Raw genomic sequence first — 14,479 nt, forward strand, 5'->3', positions numbered from 1 at the left:
AGCGCTGACGTTGTCGCAGTAGACGAGCGTGCTCTTGACGAGCGGGCTGTGGAGCTCCGCCAAGAGCTGTCGTAGCCAGGACGCCTCCGCCACGCCGTTAGCGACAGCCCGGTACTCCGCCTCGGCACTGGAGCGGGAGACAACCGGCTGCCGCTTGGACGACCAGGAGACCAGGTTGCCGCCCAGAAAGACAGCATAGCCGGAAGTGGAGCGACGAGTGTCTGGGCAGCCAGTCCAGTCAGCGTCGGTGCAGACCACCAGCTCAGCAGAGGACGATCGGTGAAGCACCAGGCCGAGGTCCACAGTGCCACGGACGTAGCGAAGGAGACGCTTCAGCGCAGTAAGGTGTGACTCCCGAGGATCATGCATATGGAGACAGACCTGCTGAACAGCGTAGGTGAGGTCCGGCCTGGTGAAGATGAGGTACTGCAAAGCGCCGGCTAGACTCCAGTAGGTAGTAGGATCAGCCACCGGATCACCCAGATCAGCAGACAGCTTCGCCTGTGTCGACAGGAGTGGAGCAGGGCTTGCAATCAGCCATTCCAGCCCGCTCCAGAATATCAAGGGCGTACTGCCGCTGGTGAAGGAGAAGACCAGACGGACGAGGCTCAACAGTGACGCCCAAGAAGTGGTGGAGCTGACCCAGATCCTTCATAGCAAACTCCTGCTGCAGAGAGGAGATAACACTCTGAAGTAACTGCTGACTGGAGGGTGTGAGCACAATGTCATCGACATAGAGCATCAGATATGCAGTCTCATCCCCACGGCGGTAGATGAAGAGAGACGTGTCAGACTTGGCCTCGGTGAACCCCAATGTCAGCAAGAACGTGGCGAACCGAGAGTACCAAGCCCGAGGAGCCTGCTTCAGACCATAGAGGGACTTGTTGAGCCGGCAGACCATATCCGGACGACTCGAATCCACAAATCCCGCTGGCTGAGAGCAGTAGACAGTCTCTGACAGAGTGCCGTGAAGAAATGCATTCTTCACGTCCAGCTGGTGCACAGACCAAGAACGCGAGAGCGCAAGCAAGAGGACCGTGCGCACAGTAGCAGGCTTTACCACTGGACTGAAGGTCTCATCATAGTCCACACCAGGCCGCTGAGTGAACCTCCGGAGAACCCAGCGACGCTTATGCGTCCAGATCCACTTGCCAGTCACCACATTGCAACCAGACGGACGCGGCACGAGGTCCCACGTCTGGTTGGTAAGAAGAGCCGCGTACTCCTCTTCCATCGCGCGACGCCAGTGAGGATCCGCCAAGACGTCGCGGACAGAGGAGGGTACCGGAGAGACCCGCGGCTCTTACTCGGTAGCGGAGAGAGTCGCGGCCTGAGACGCCATCTACCGAGTCACCATGTGATGGATATGCCGAGGATCCCGATAGATGACTGGCAGGTGGTACACCGCCGGTTCGGCTCGAGGGCGAGTCGGCGGAGGCGACGGCGGCGATAGCTCCGGTGTAGGCGCCGCAGGAGCCTCCGGAGCCGGAGGCGGCGCCGGTGTCGGCGCCGAGCTACGCCGGTATACCTGCACCGGCTGAGCGTACCGCGCAGGTGCAGGGAGAGGCACCGGGGCCGCGCGTGGCGCAGCAGGAGACACCGGGTCCGCGCGCGGCACGACCGGAGGTCCGAGGGCCTCACGTGGCGCGACCGCGGGCACCAGAGCCGCGATCGGCCCAACAGGGATCACCGGAAGCGATGCCGGTGCGACGGAAAAACCTGCAGAGAAAGGACAGACAGGTAACGGTGGCTGAACCACTGGGTCAGTCGGAAACAGAGACTCCATCTCGGGGTCAGGAGAAGGTGTGGAGGGGGTGTAGGGAAAATCCGACTCGTCAAAGACGACGTGTCGGGAGATCAGGACGCGGCGAGAGGTGAGGTCAAAGCATCGGTACCCCTTGTGGTCAGGGGAGTACCCAAGGAACACACAGCGAGTCGAGCGGGGCACCAACTTGTGAGAAGCAGTGGCGGAGATGTTAGGGTAACACGCAGACCCGAAGACCCGAAGGTGGTCGTAGTGAGGAGGGGTACCGAAAAGAGCGTGGTGAGGAGTGGGAGCAGGAGAAGCAGTGGACGGAAGACGGTTAAGCAAGTAGGTGGCGGTGTGAAGGCTCTCAGCCCAGAAGCGCGGGGGCAGAGAGGCCTGAATCAGAAGGGTGCGTATGACGTCGTTCGTCATGCGAATCATCCGCTCAGCCTTGCCGTTCTGAGGAGAGATATACGGACAAGACATACGCAGCTGAACACCCTGAGAGAGTAAGAAAGAACGGGAGGTGGAGTTATCGAACTCACGCCCGTTGTCACACTGGACGGCCTTAATGGTGAGGCCGAACTGAGTGGACACCCAGGCGAAGAAGTGGAGGGTGGGGAACGTCTCAGACTTGGCGCGTAAGGGAAAAGTCCAAGAGTAGTGAGAGAAGTCGTCAACCACCACGAGATAGTACTTGTAACCAGACATGCTGGGTACAGGAGCGGTCCACAGATCACAGTGAACCAGATCAAACACATGCGTCGCATGCGAAGAGGAGGAAGAAAAAGGAAGGCGAACATGGCGACCCAACTGGCACGCGTGGCAAAGATGCTCAGCAGGAGCCCTAGTGCAAGGAATGTGTGCACTACGACTAAGCTGAGCCAAAGCGTCGCGGCCGGGGTGACCAAGCCGGCGGTGCCAGGTGGTGGAAGGAGTCGTGGAGAAAGCAGCGGACAAAGGAAACGAAGGAGCTGGAGGTGGAGCAGCGGAAGTAGAAAAACGGAGGGTGTAAAGGGGCCACGTGCTGTCACATCGGAGAAGAGGACGACGGGAAGCCAAATCCTTCACAGTAAGCCTAGATGGGTCAAAATCGACAGAACAGGAATTGTCAGTGGTGAATTGGCGAATGGAAAGAAGATTGTGAACAATGTTGGGAGCAACAAGCACATTAGGGAGACTGAAAGGACCGGAAGCGGTACCCACGGAGGTGACCGGAAGACAAGAGCCATTGCCGACCATGATAGACGAAGGACAAGAGGAATGGGCGGGTCGGACGGAAGAAAGGATGCCAGCATGAGGTGTGGTGTGGAACGAGGCGCCCGAGTCGGCAATCCAGTCGGGGCTGACTGGCGGTGTCAACCCCATGGTACTCAAAGCCTGTGATGGTGGAATCCAGGGCGGTGGGAATGGGGGAGCGGTGCCAGCAAACATGGTCGCTAGCTGGGCCGGAGGACGAGGACCCCCTGGGGCAGGAACCGGCCACATCGGGAGGTGCCCTGACCATGGGTCGCGGTAGGATGGCCAGGGCACACCGGCAGGAGCAAGGGGAGGTGTAGGTGCGGTCTGACGACCACGCCCCCTCCGCCGACGGCGACCACCGCGGCCGTCGCCACCCCCGCTCGGCCCGGGGGAGGAGCCGCGGCCGCGAGGGGAGAAGCGTCCATGGCCAGCGCGCCCAAATCCGCGCGGACCCGCTCCTGAGCCGCCGCAGCCTCAGACTTGGCGGCGAGGAGGGCCGCGGCGAGAGCAGCTTCGGCCGTAGCAGTGTCGGCGGCGGTCTTCTGCCCGTGGAAGGCGGCGGCGGGGAACGGCGCATCCGCGGGGGGCATACCGAACCCAGGCCACGCGGGCGCGGCCACGGGCGGCACGCGCGCGGCCACGGGCGTCGTGGCGGTCCACACGGGCGCGGGCGCGGGGGGCCACGGCCGCGTCGCGCAGTGATCAGGGGCGGCGGCGGCGGTGTCCTGGGGCAACGGCCGCACCGCGCCGTAAGTAGGGGCGGCGGCGGCACCCTGGGGCCAAGGAGGGGAGGAGGGAGCAGCAGCGTAGGCGCCGTGGGCGGCCTGGGCAGCGGCCGCGGCCCTGGCAGCGGCAGCGGCGGCAACAGGCACGCCGCGCCAGGTAGGAGGAAGACCACCTGCGCCAGCCGCACGCGCATGGGCAGCAGCGGCAACGCCCGCGCCGGCCGCGAGGGCTGCAGGGGTCATGCTGCGCTTGGGAGAAGGAGGGCCATCTGCGCCAGCCGCGCACGTATGGGCAGCAGCGGCAGCGGCAGCAGCTGCAGGGGCCACGGGGGCGCCTGCGGAAGGCGCAGCGGCGGTCTGGGCGGCGCCGGGCTGGGCAGCAGGCGCGCCCGTGCCCGCGCCAGGGGCCTGCCAGCCCTGGGCGGCGCCCGTGGCGGCAGGGAGCAGGGCCAGCGCCCGCGGCGGCGAGGGGGCAGTGGAGGTGGGCGCGCCCGCGGCGGCGGCCGGGACCAGCGTGGCGGCGCCCGCAAATCAGCCTCCCGCGGCGGCGACCAGCATAGTGGTGGTGGTTGGGGCCAGCTGCGCTGCGGCGGCGTGAAGCCACGCGCGCGGCACCCCTGGAGCAGAGACGGCGGGAACAGAGGTCCCGGCGGCAGTAGAGGAAAGGGAAGGGAAAGAGGAGAGGAATGGGGGAGGCGGCGCCGGTGGCCGGCCAGCCATGACGGCGGTGGCGCCGGCGGCTGCCATGGGAGGAGAAGAAACCTAAGCAAATGATACCATGTAGGAGAGAATAATGAATTGTATTCCTCCAAACCCTAGAAGGGTGGGATATATAGATCCTATACATGGGCCTCTAGATGAGCCTCTATACATGGGCTCACATATACACCAACACTATCATCTGTAAAGTAAAGTCACTGCTGCAGACTGCAGTACACATGATACTCTTCTGGATTATACTTGTGCTTGTGAGTTCAAAACTTAGTGCAGCTGAGCAGTCAATAGGCAACACAGAGAAGAAAATAGACAACAGAGAAAAAACAACAGTAAGAACAATATAATTCCATAAACATATCATAACAGCAACTACTAGCCGCAGACATTCATTTTAATCAACTTGCAAGCTCCAAACAGCACATTGATTATAATCTAGTCTCTACAAAAGTCCATGCTTGATCTCCATTATGGCTAAGGGCCTTATTGATTCTAATGTTAAGCAAATAGTATTATTTATTGTTTATTCCTTCATGATAAGTTGTTCCTAGAAGTCGGACTTCCAATCATCTATATCTCATATATTCCCTAACTAATACCAGAGTGTTTCTTACAAATTGAACAGATTTAGGCTGACATCATATCATCTTGTGAATTCACCACAAATACTCTGAAAATGACACATCTCATGCAGAAACATTGGAAGGTCATTCTAGATATACATACATCAACTGGAAGACCACCAGCATCACTGGACAAAGACTGCCTTGAGCCCCCAGCTTCCAAATGCTCACTTCCAGTTCTACTCAACAAATTTGACCTACTAACAGCTGATGACCCCATTGAGGCAGGTGAGGCAGCACTGTCAACCAAACAGGACATGAAAAATTGTTGACTGCGTGACCTCAGATGATCTTCAACAAGCATCAGAAGGACAATTGCATTCTCAGCCAACACTACTGAGAGATTGGCAGCTTTCTCTGCTTGTACTTTTGTTTCTTTAGGCACTATACCCTCCGCTGCAACACCATCTGCTGCAGCAGCAATTCCTTCAGTTTGCTGTAAAGAAAATTATGAGGTCAACAATTGATGAACTTTGAGTTATTGATTTCACAATTTTAAATTAAGAGACATTTTTTTACGTGACAATACTGAACTGTGAAACATCAAGAAGAGTGTAGACCACTACATTCAGAGTATATTACAAACATCATCTCTGGCAATATCATTGTTGATAGAAATGCCACAACAATGTTTTACTACTGCGCCAACACACAATCACGCAATCACACACTGATAGGAGTTGCCAGTGCAGCTGTTACTGTGTTCCGTGGAGGGGCCAAATTGAATGAGCAAATTTAGACAAGTATTATGATATTAATTTAATAACAAGCCCAAGCTGATATCCAATCAAATTTGATAATCCCATGCTTCTTCCTGAACTGAAGATTATGCCATGGAATGATGGTTTAGAAGATCTGTGAGGTTACCCTTTCTATTTTAATGCATTGGCAGTGACCCTGCCATACGGGATTGAGAATATTGGTCGCGTAGCTCAAGTGGTTGCCAGGGCTTGTAAGCCACGAGTCCACGAATGTGTAGCTTCTTGCACGAATTCCAAGAATTGGCTTGTTTCACATATGTGAACATCAAACTAGCTAAGACACACCAAAGATAAAGACCAAGGCCTATGCTGAATTATTTCCCAAGTTTGACAGGATCAAAACAGGAAGAAAAATTCTATATTGATTCATTAGATGAAAAAGGGAGCCAAATGGGTATGAGCTAGCAACATTAAAGCCAAATGGGTATGAGCTAGCAACATTAAAGCCAAATGGGTATGAGCTAGCAACATTATGAAGGAATAAGTCTATGTCATCTTGGTCTTTGTGAGTCTCCACCTAGGACAGCATTTAGGACAGGTTTCAGTTTTCTTTGACCAGCATCTTTGCATGTTGCAGCCCATGTCCTTGCATGGTATCTGTGCAGCACGTTGAGCACCTTAGGAGCATCTTAGACCAGTGTGCTGGCTGCCCTGCAGCCCTTGTATAAATAAGTGACCACCTCTCCAATGGAGAGCATGGCATTGTGTGTGAGTGTCAATGAAAGACCCCAGAAAATTGCCCCAACACTGAGTGTCATCCTCTCGCTCAATGAGAGTGAAAATTAAGCTTCTAACATCTGGTATCAGAGCCGTAATTTCCTGTAGGTTAAACATCTCCTACTCTTCTCCTTCCCAAGCAACCCATCCACTCCTTCCCAAGCAGCCCATCCACTCCCAGCAGCAGCTAGCGCAGCAGCACCTGCTGCAGCCCCAGTTCCCCTTTCCTCACCCGAGCAGACGAGCAGCAGCTCGTCTAAGGCTGCGTCTTCTCCACGCAGCAGCCCCTTGGAGGCGCGCCATGTCCGACGCACCGTCTCGGCGCTCGGTCACCTTGAGCGCACGGCGTCAGCGAGACGCCGAGCTTGCCGCGCCCTCCCGTGGAGCGCAGGCGAGCGACGGCATAAGCCGCTGCAACAGCGGCGAGGGCGGCCAGGCTGGCAGCAGCGGAGTTGGTGGCGGCCAGGGCGGAGGTCGAGGCAGAGGATGCAGCGCGTGCGCAGAGGTCGAGGTTGAGACCTTGCGCGGCAGCCTCAACGGCTCCATCGCCGGCGACACCACCGCCGACAGGGACCTTGAGGAGCTGGAGAGGGAGAGGGCGCGGGAGCGGACCGCGCGGTGGGCAGCAGCCCACCCCGGCGGCGGCGCCCTGGAGGCCGGCGCGCCCGGCGGCAGTCCAGGGGCCCGCTCGCCTGGTGGCGACCCGATGGCCCGCGCGCCCGGCGGCGGCGGCGTGTAGGCCGGCCGCGCCCCTGGAGGCGGCGCGCAGGGCGACGGGCGACGCGCGGCAGCGCCCCCGGCTACCACGGCCTCCAGGCAGTGATCCGGGATGTTGGTCCCGGTGGCGGGTGGCCAACCCTCACCAAATCCAACTACGTCGAGTGGGCTGCGGTGATGAGGGTGAGGCTCCAGGTGCGGCACATGTGGGATGCCGTCCAGTACGACGACGTCGACTATGAAGAAGATCGACGGGCACTGGATGCGCTCATCGCCGCAGTCCCTCCCGAGATGCAGTTCTTGCTCTCCAAGAAGGAGACTGCCATGACGATCGAGGAGGCGATAGGTCGCCTCAAGGTCGTCGACAGCGACGAGCCACAGCCTCCCTCGGGAGGTATCTCCATCGGCGGAAAGCTCCACCTCACTCAGGAGCAGTGGGAGGCCCGGCGCGGTGACGGGAAGAGGGGGGAGCCCTCTTCCTCGACTGGTGGCCGCAAGCGCGGCAAGCCGCGCAGGGGGCGCGGAGGTGCCCAGGCCGGAGCACGAGGGCGCGTCGAGGGCGGTGCCCGCGGAGGCGTTCAGAGCGGCGTCGCCGATAGGCCCAAGGCGGCACGAGACGACGCTTGCCACAACTGTGGCAGGCCCGGCCACTGGGCCAAGGACTGCCCGCAGCGGAGGCGTAGGGGCCAAGCCCACGTCGCGGAGGCCCAGCCGGATGACGAGACGGCTCTGTTCCTGCTCCACGGGGCCATGGAGCTGCACCCGGCGGCACCGTCCGCCACCACCCTACTCCACCTCGACGAGCCGCGTGCCCGAGTCCTCCTCGGCAACGGCTCCGACGACGACAGGATCGACGGCTGGTATCTCGACTCCGGCGCCACGCACCACATGACCGGACGGCGGGAGTTCTCCGACCTGGACACCGACGTAGGTGGCTCCATCAGGTTTAGGGACTCCTCCGCCGTGGAGATCAAGGGCGTGGGCTCCATGATCTTCACCGCCAAGTCCGGAGAGCATCGGATGCTCACCGGAGTCTACTACATCCCGGCGCTGCGGAACTCCATCATCAGCCTTGGGCAGCTCGATGAGAGCGGCTCACGCGTGGTGATCGACAGCGGGGTCCTCCGCATCTAGGACCATCGTCACCAGCTTCTCACCAGGGTGGTTCGAGGGAAGAACCGCCTCTACATCCTCCACGTAGGGGTAGCCCAGCCTCTTTGTCTTGCAGCTCGCAGGGACGACGAGGCATGGCAGTGGCACGAGCGCTTTGGGCACCTCCACTTTGAGGCCCTGAAGCGGCTCGGTACCAAGGAGATGGTGCGAGGCCTCTCGTGCCTCGACCACGTGGAGCAGCTCTGCGACGTCTGCGTGCTGACGAAGCAGAGGTGGCACCCCTTCCCCCAGCAGGCGAGCTTCCGAGCCAGGGAGTGGCTCGAGCTCGTGCACGGGGACTTGTGTGGCCCGGTGACACCGGCCACACCAGGAGGACGGCGCTACTTCCTGCTGCTCGTCGACGATCTCTCCTGCTACATGTGGGTGATGATCCTCGGCAGCAAGGGAGAGGTTGCGGACGCCATCAGGCGTGCTCAGGCTGCTGCGGAGGCGGAGAGCGGCTGCAAGTTGCGCGTGCTGCGCACCGACAACGGCGGCGAGTTCACGGCGGCCGAGTTCGCAGCGTACTGCGCGGATGAGGGCATCCAACGCCACTACTCCGCGCCGTACAGCCCGCAGCAGAACGGAGTCGTCGAGCGGCGCAACCAGACGGTTGTGGAGATGGCCCGGGCCCTCCTCAAGCAGAGGGGGATGCCGGCCGTCTTCTGGGGAGAGGCGGTGGTGACGGCCGTGTACATCCTCAACCGCTCGCCCACCAAAGCACTCGACGGCATGACGCCATATGAGGCTTGGCATGGGCGTAAGCCGCCGGTCTCCCACCTACGGGTCTTCGGCTGCCTCGCGTTTGCCAAGGAGCTTGGCCACATCGGCAAGCTCGACGACAGGAGCACTCCGGGAGTGTTCATCGGCTACGCGGAGGGCTCGAAGGCCTACCGCATTCTCGACCCGAAGACACAGCGTGTGCGCACGGCGCGCGACGTTGTGTTCGACGAAGGGCGAGGATCGGCGTGGGACAAGGCGGTGGACGACGGCTCGGCTCCGACGTACGACGACTTCACCGTCGAGTACGTCCACTTCAAGGGAGCTGGGGGAGTAGGCAGCTCTTCTTTGCCGAGCGTGCCTACCCTGGTCCCCGAGCCTCCATCGACTCCGGCGCCCGCTACACCGGCGGCACCACACTATCTAGCCACGACTCCGGCTGCACCGAGTTCCTCGGCTGCACCACCACAGCCAGTGACGCCACGCACTCCAGCACCGACAGCCACTCCTCGGGGCACGTCTACTCCAGCACCTGCTCATGCTGAGCACAGTCCGGTGGAGTTCGCTACTCCGCTCTCTCACGACAAGGAGCGCATCGACGCGTACCACGACGGCGAGCCGTTGCGGTACCGCACGATGGAGGACCTTCTCGGCGATCAACCGACGCCGGGTCTGGTGCCTCACGACCTGGAGGCGCAGTTGCACCTCGCGTGCGACGATGGCGAGCCTCGGTCTTTTGCAGAGGCCGAGGGACACGTGGCATGGCGTGCCACGATGCAGTCGGAGATGGGTGCGGTTGTGAAGAACCGCACCTGGGAGCTCGCCGATCTCCCTCACGGTCACCGTGCGATCACCCTTAAGTGGGTGTTCAAGCTGAAGAGGGATGAAGCCGGCACCGTCGTCAAGCACAAGGCTCGCCTGGTGGCATAAGGTTTCGTGCAGCAGGAGGGGGTCGACTTCGACGATGCCTTTGCTCCCGTGGCACGGATGGAGTCCGTGCGACTTCTCCTTGCGCTGGCTGCCCAGGAGGGCTAGCGCGTCCATCACATGGACGTCAAGTCGGCGTTTCTCAACGGCGACTTGAAGGAGGAGGTCTACATGCACCAGCCGCCGGGGTTTGCGATCCCCGACAAGGAGGGTAAGGTGCTACGTCTGCGCAAGGCCCTCTATGGCTTGCGGCAGGCCCCAAGGGCGTGGAACGCCAAGCTGGACTCCACGCTCAAGGGGATGGGCTTCGAGCAAAGCCCGCACAAGGCGGCCATCTACCAGTGGGGCAATGGCGGCGGTGCCTTGCTGGTGGGTGTCTACGTCAACGACTCGGTGATCACCGGCACCAAGGACGCGGAGGTGGCGGCGTTCAAGGAGGAGATGAAGGCCACCTTCCAGATGAGCGACCTGGGGCCTCTCTCCTTCTACCTGGGGATCGAGGTGCACCAGGACGACTCCAGGATCACACTTCGACAGACCGCCTACGCCAAGCGCGTCGTCGAGCTAGCTGGGCTCACTGACTCAACCCAGCTCTCACTCTGATAGAGGAGAGGCTGAAGCTGAGCCATGACAGCACGGCGGAGGAGGTGGACGCTACTCAGTACCGGCGCCTTGTGGGGAGCCTCCGCTACCTCGCCCACACACGGCCGGACTTGGCGTTCTCCGTCGGCTACGTCAGTCGGTTCATGCAGCGACCGACGACGGAGCACCAGCAGGCTGTGAAGAGGATCATCCGCTATGTTGCTGGGACTCTCGACCACGGTCTCCACTACCCGAGGTGCCCGGGGGCAGCACACTTCGTCGGGTACAGCGACAGCGACCACGCCGGCGACATCGACACCAGCAAGAGCACGAGCGGGATCCTCTTCTTCCTCGGCAAGAGCCTCGTTAGCTGGCAGTCGGTCAAGCAGCAGGTGGTGGTCCTATCTAGCTGCGAGGCCGAGTACATAGCGGCCTCCACTGCTTCGACTCAGGCGCTCTGGCTCGCTCGACTGCTTGGTGATCTCCTCGGCAGAGACACTGAAACGGTGGAGCTTAGAGTGGACAGCAAGTCCGCTTTGGCCCTAGCGAAGAACCCCGTTTTTAACGAACGGAGCAAGCACATCCGGGTGAGGTATCACTTCATCCGAGACTGCTTGGAGGAAGGAAGCATCAAGGCGGGCTACATCAACACCAAGGACCAGCTTGCGGATCTGCTCACCAAGCCCCTTGGGAGGATCAAGTTCCTTGAGCTTTGCTACAGGACCGGAATGGTCCAACCCTCCCACAAGACGACGGACAAGACTTAGGGGGAGAATGAAGGAATAAGTCTATGTCATCTTGGTCTTTGTGGGTCTCCACCTAGGACAGCATCTAGGACAGGTTTCAGTTTTCTTTTGACCAGCATCTTTGCATGTTGCAGCCCAGGTCCTTGCAAGGTATCTGTGCAGCACGTTGAACACCTTAGGAGCATCTTAGACCAGTGTGCTGGCTGCCCCGCAGCCCTTGTATAAATAAGTGACCACCTCTCCTATGGAGAGCATGGCATTGTGTGTGAGTGTGAATGAAAAAACCCAGAAAATTGCCCCAACACTGAGTGTCATCCTCTCAGCTCAATGAGAGTGAAAATTGAGCTTCTAACACATTAAAGTACACATATATAAAAACATATGCCTTGTTTGTTGGAACACTATATTATGAGATAAAATAAATTTTCAATTCTATGTATGAATAATATTTGCAGAAGAAGTAGCACATACCTGAACTTGAAGCTCCTGGGCAGAAAAATCAAGCAGGCTACCCAGTAATCTCCTTTTGAAAATTGGTAACGATTCTTCACGCCTTGAAATGAACAAAATAGCACAAGATATCACCAATGCAAAATAGCATTATATATTTCTCTACAGAATTCGAATATGTGTGCTTTGGGAACAAAAGAATGTGATAGAAGCACAAAAAACTACATGCCTAGTAGATAAAACAAAAGGCAAATGATGCCAAAGCAATTGATAAAATATATAATTAACTAAATAACTTCGTAAGTACTGCTTCTTATTGTTTACCTAATTCTTTGGTCACCAGTGCTAGATCCTCCAACCATTGAAAGCCATTCTGCACAATGTATTGCCGCCTCTACATCCTGAAATATTACCACATTACAAAAATTATAAAGCCACAACCAAGTATCCATGTCAAAGAAGAGTCTGGCGAGGGAGAAAACTCAAGCAGAAGATAACCAAATTTGGATACATAAAATATATTAGTTTCTAAATGAAACCAAAAGCTCGAAACAGCTCACCTTCCACCCATCTTTTTGTCGCATCGAATGCTCAAACATAACAAGTAGAAAATTGTGTATGAGATCTTCAACCTCACATATGCTTACACCATCTGAATTATTGTTGTCTCCAATCTACAGTTCAGTTTATAAATCAGTTTATACATTATAATCTACAGAAGTAAACAGTCAAAAAGGAAGAAAGTAGAGACTACAACTACGAGCTTGTAATGTATGCCCATTACAAAATTCTTTGATTTGTCATCAGAGAAAATATTACCTCATGATTAGAAACCAAAATTTCCAATATCCATTCAGGCCATTCGCTGATGGAAGTCATCGTACTTCTATTCTTGGGATGACTACAAACCAGATATAGAAGATCCTGAAACATGGTAGAAGGGCATCATGATTCATGAGTGATCAAACATAAGGAAAAATAAGAGGTGCCATAAATAACATATTATTATTATTGATCCCCAAATATCATCCAAGTTTTAAGCCATAGGAAAGTCTAAGCATTCAGATATTGTACTGCCTGAATTTCCAGCATTGATCAACTAATTAAACCAGTCAAGAAGTGAAAGCCTTAGTTACATAAATGTTATGCTACCTAGCCTCCAGCATATGGAAGAGAGAATCCAGTTTTATATATCGATAAATATACCTGAATGGCACGAGCTTGGAATGCCCTTGATGCATATGGAAGAGAACGGAGTAGGACTATCAAAAGTGGAGTGTGTTTAAAACGGCAACCAGAATCATGTAAGTTTTTTAGGTTATCTTTTGATGAAGAAACATCAATCTGCATTCAAGAACACAAACACAAATTCAGAAATTACAGGGGGAAAAAAGCAGTTGCACCTTTGATTAAATGAGCAAAATTAATAGTGTGAACCAGGGCTAAATAAACTTGAAGAACTTTTATCTGGAAATCATGCTTGAAAAAGATTCTAGGATGTTTTACTTATTCAAATACTTCCGAGAAATTGACAAGTGATAACATAACCCAAGAGAAGGCAAGATGGCAATCATATTGCCCCACTACTATAGTGCTGGAAACATGATACATATCCTTTACACATAACTACATATAAAGCACCTGAAAAACACCCATACCACTGAAGAAATTAACGCCCTGTAGACATTTCTGGTCATAAGCCTCCTTGGGGCTGCTTGGAAAGCTTTCTGCAATGCAAAGAGCAGTAAAGATACCCTGTCTTCAAACATGGTATTTCCTTCTCCATTAGAGGTAGTCAGAAAAACACTTGGTAACTTCGGTCTAACAGTAGATGAGGTAGTCAGGTGGCCTGATGCAACTAAAGCACCCAAAACATGGACTATCCCAACAAGCACTCCATCACCATTATCGATATTGTATACGCTATTTTCGACATTGTCGGAGATATTTGGGACATCGATGCCACCCAAATTCTTTAGGAACTGACCCTTTAATAGGCACCATTTGCTAGTAGACCCAAGTCCAGTAACAACTTCATGGGAGATTGGTTCATGATGCTGCACTGATTGAATCTGATGATCCTTGCTGTTTGCTTCACCACTAGCTGATACTTCCAAATCCTTATTAGTAAGCTTAGAAGATCCATTCCACGAATTTGCATTTTGCGCCACATTACAGTTGTGGAGAATACTATTATCACCAGATTTAGCCTCCCTCTGCAAAAGAACAAGTAATGCTTCTACTACTCCACGAGAAATGAAGGACTGAGCAAATATGTTAGCTCTGGAAGTGTTTGGATGCACAATCAATCTGTAGATGAGAAGCAACACCCTAGCAACCTGCCAATAGAGAACATTAGCACAGTCAAACCATCTCTTGCTTAAATTACCCTTAAAGAATGTATACAATTTGATTAAGAGCATGAGCTTGGTGGACATCTCATAAACTAAAAACAAAACATTCAGATAATAAATATCCACAGGTTTAGAAACACATTATTTTTTGCGTCTGAAGGACATATTATAGTTCAAAATCAGGCAATAGTTCAGTTAAGACAACGGTAGTAAAACCTTAGAACTTTGTTCTGTTTAAACCAAGACATCTGAGTTTGATGTACTCCAAATGTCTGAGCCATGGAATGTTCTATCAAACTACA

General features: G+C 55.5%; 1 protein-coding gene across 1 annotated transcript in view; it reads right to left on the bottom strand.

Annotated features, from left to right (window-relative positions):
- LOC120656720 (BEACH domain-containing protein C2-like) overlaps positions 1-14,479 on the bottom strand; it is a 28,553-nt gene that overhangs the window by 10,652 nt on the left and 3,422 nt on the right. The window contains exons 3-9 of the mRNA XM_039934905.1: positions 13,482-14,162; positions 13,030-13,167; positions 12,643-12,747; positions 12,384-12,497; positions 12,148-12,224; positions 11,845-11,926; positions 5,155-5,487 (exon numbers count right to left, since the gene is read on the bottom strand). Of these exons, the coding sequence (XP_039790839.1) occupies positions 5,155-5,487; positions 11,845-11,926; positions 12,148-12,224; positions 12,384-12,497; positions 12,643-12,747; positions 13,030-13,167; positions 13,482-14,162 (1,530 nt within the window). The remainder of the gene's footprint in view (positions 1-5,154; positions 5,488-11,844; positions 11,927-12,147; positions 12,225-12,383; positions 12,498-12,642; positions 12,748-13,029; positions 13,168-13,481; positions 14,163-14,479) is intronic.

The sequence above is a fragment of the Panicum virgatum genome, chromosome 1N (genome assembly GCF_016808335.1).
Source record: "Panicum virgatum strain AP13 chromosome 1N, P.virgatum_v5, whole genome shotgun sequence".
Lineage (NCBI taxonomy): Eukaryota > Viridiplantae > Streptophyta > Magnoliopsida > Poales > Poaceae > Panicum > Panicum virgatum.